The 1,512-nt window shown below is 39.2% G+C and overlaps 1 protein-coding gene across 1 annotated transcript in view; it reads left to right on the top strand.

Annotated features, from left to right (window-relative positions):
• PRMT7 (protein arginine methyltransferase 7) overlaps positions 1 to 1,512 on the top strand; it is a 39,900-nt gene that overhangs the window by 23,087 nt on the left and 15,301 nt on the right. Inside the window, exon 6 of the mRNA XM_010850976.1 lies at positions 977 to 1,089. Coding sequence (XP_010849278.1) covers positions 977 to 1,089 — 113 coding nt within the window. The remainder of the gene's footprint in view (positions 1 to 976; positions 1,090 to 1,512) is intronic.

Raw genomic sequence — 1,512 nt, 5'->3', positions numbered from 1 at the left:
CTCATGCTGTCTCTGCTACACTTGCCTTTGAACTCTTAATGCTGTTCTTTTCTTGCATCACCCATCCTTGTCCTCTGTGTAGGGAAGATGAGTGGGCTTTGTCAAATTATAATTCATGAGCCATTAGGAGTATTTACAGTTAATTCTTCATGATGAATACACCTTCCAAAGTCAGTTTTGTTTCGGCTCATTAAAAATTGTAATTGTAGAAGTAACATTACAGTTGTATTATGGAGGTTTAAAAAGTAGAAAAGCAGAAAGACCTTCCATAATCCTGCTATCCAAAAAAACTGTTATTTAGGGGATTGTTTGGCAGCAAGAAACTAACTTGATTCAGGGGGATTTAATATAATGAACTGGGGCCTCTGAGTTCTGGATCTCAGTTGTATCTTTAGGTATCAGTGGAATCAACCTCTGTCTTACTTTGATTTTCTCTCCTCTGCAGCCTAGAAATATTTGAAGTACCAGCATTCAGTCTCTGCTTTTCAAATCATTTTTGCTAATTTAATAGTTAATAATTTAATTGTTTGTATCTCTCCAATTTGCTAATAAAAATGAAAACATTTTCATATAGTTGATTGATTTGCTTTCTATTTTGAATTGTCTGTTTTTTGCCTGGTGTTCTTTTGGAATGTTTGTAGTTTTTTTTGTTTGTCTGTTTTAAATCAGTTTTACAAGCCCCTTGCAATATTAAATAGAAAAATTGAAAGAGTAGTACAGTGAACACCCATGTTCTCTTAAGCAAGACTTAATCAGTTGCTGGCATTTTGACATACACATGCATACCAAGGTGGATTTTATTTTTTTTCTGAACTGTTGGGAAGTCAGTTGCAGACATGATGACACTTCTAAACACTTCAGCATATGTGTGTGCTTTTAGTTATAATGACCTATTAACCTTTTTTTTTTACGTATTTGTTGTAAATATTTGCTCTAATCTGTTGCTTGCTTCTGACTCTTCCCTTGTGTTTCTCAGATGGTGACATGCCATGCCGTGCCAACATCCTGATCACGGAGCTGTTTGACACGGAACTGATTGGGGAGGGAGCCCTGCCCTCCTATGAGCATGCACACAGGCATCTTGTGCAGGTAGGGGACTGCAGCTGCCCTCGGGCAAATTGGTGTGATCTCACATGGCTTTTATCACTGCACAGTACTCTGCACAGCCCCAGCCCCAGAACCTCTCTGTATCCCCTCCGGCACCCTTTGATTCCTATGAGATTTTGGTTCTCCTCAGTCATGACTTCCTCTTGAATGCTGAGTCTTAGTAGGTTAGAGTCAAAAGACTAGAAACTATCTTCAGATTCAGTTCAACAAGCATTCTTACACTGTGTATAAGGTCTTCTAGCATCCAGGGAGAAGTGTAAGATGTCCTTCTTGCTTCTAAGATCCACACCAGTCAGCAGTGGTGAGGACTTAATGGGCCGAATGGAGAGGTAGGCAGAAGCACTGCTGATGTTTGGTTTAGGGGGAATCAAAGGTACTCAGTAAGGGAGATCATCATAATTTTAA

Source organism: Bison bison, unplaced genomic scaffold (assembly GCF_000754665.1).
Source record: "Bison bison bison isolate TAMUID 2011002044 unplaced genomic scaffold, Bison_UMD1.0 scf7180017864297, whole genome shotgun sequence".
In the NCBI taxonomy this organism is placed as follows: Eukaryota; Metazoa; Chordata; class Mammalia; order Artiodactyla; family Bovidae; genus Bison; species Bison bison.
The sequence above is the reverse complement of the archived record's forward strand: the minus strand, read 5'-3'. Positions and strand labels throughout refer to the sequence as shown.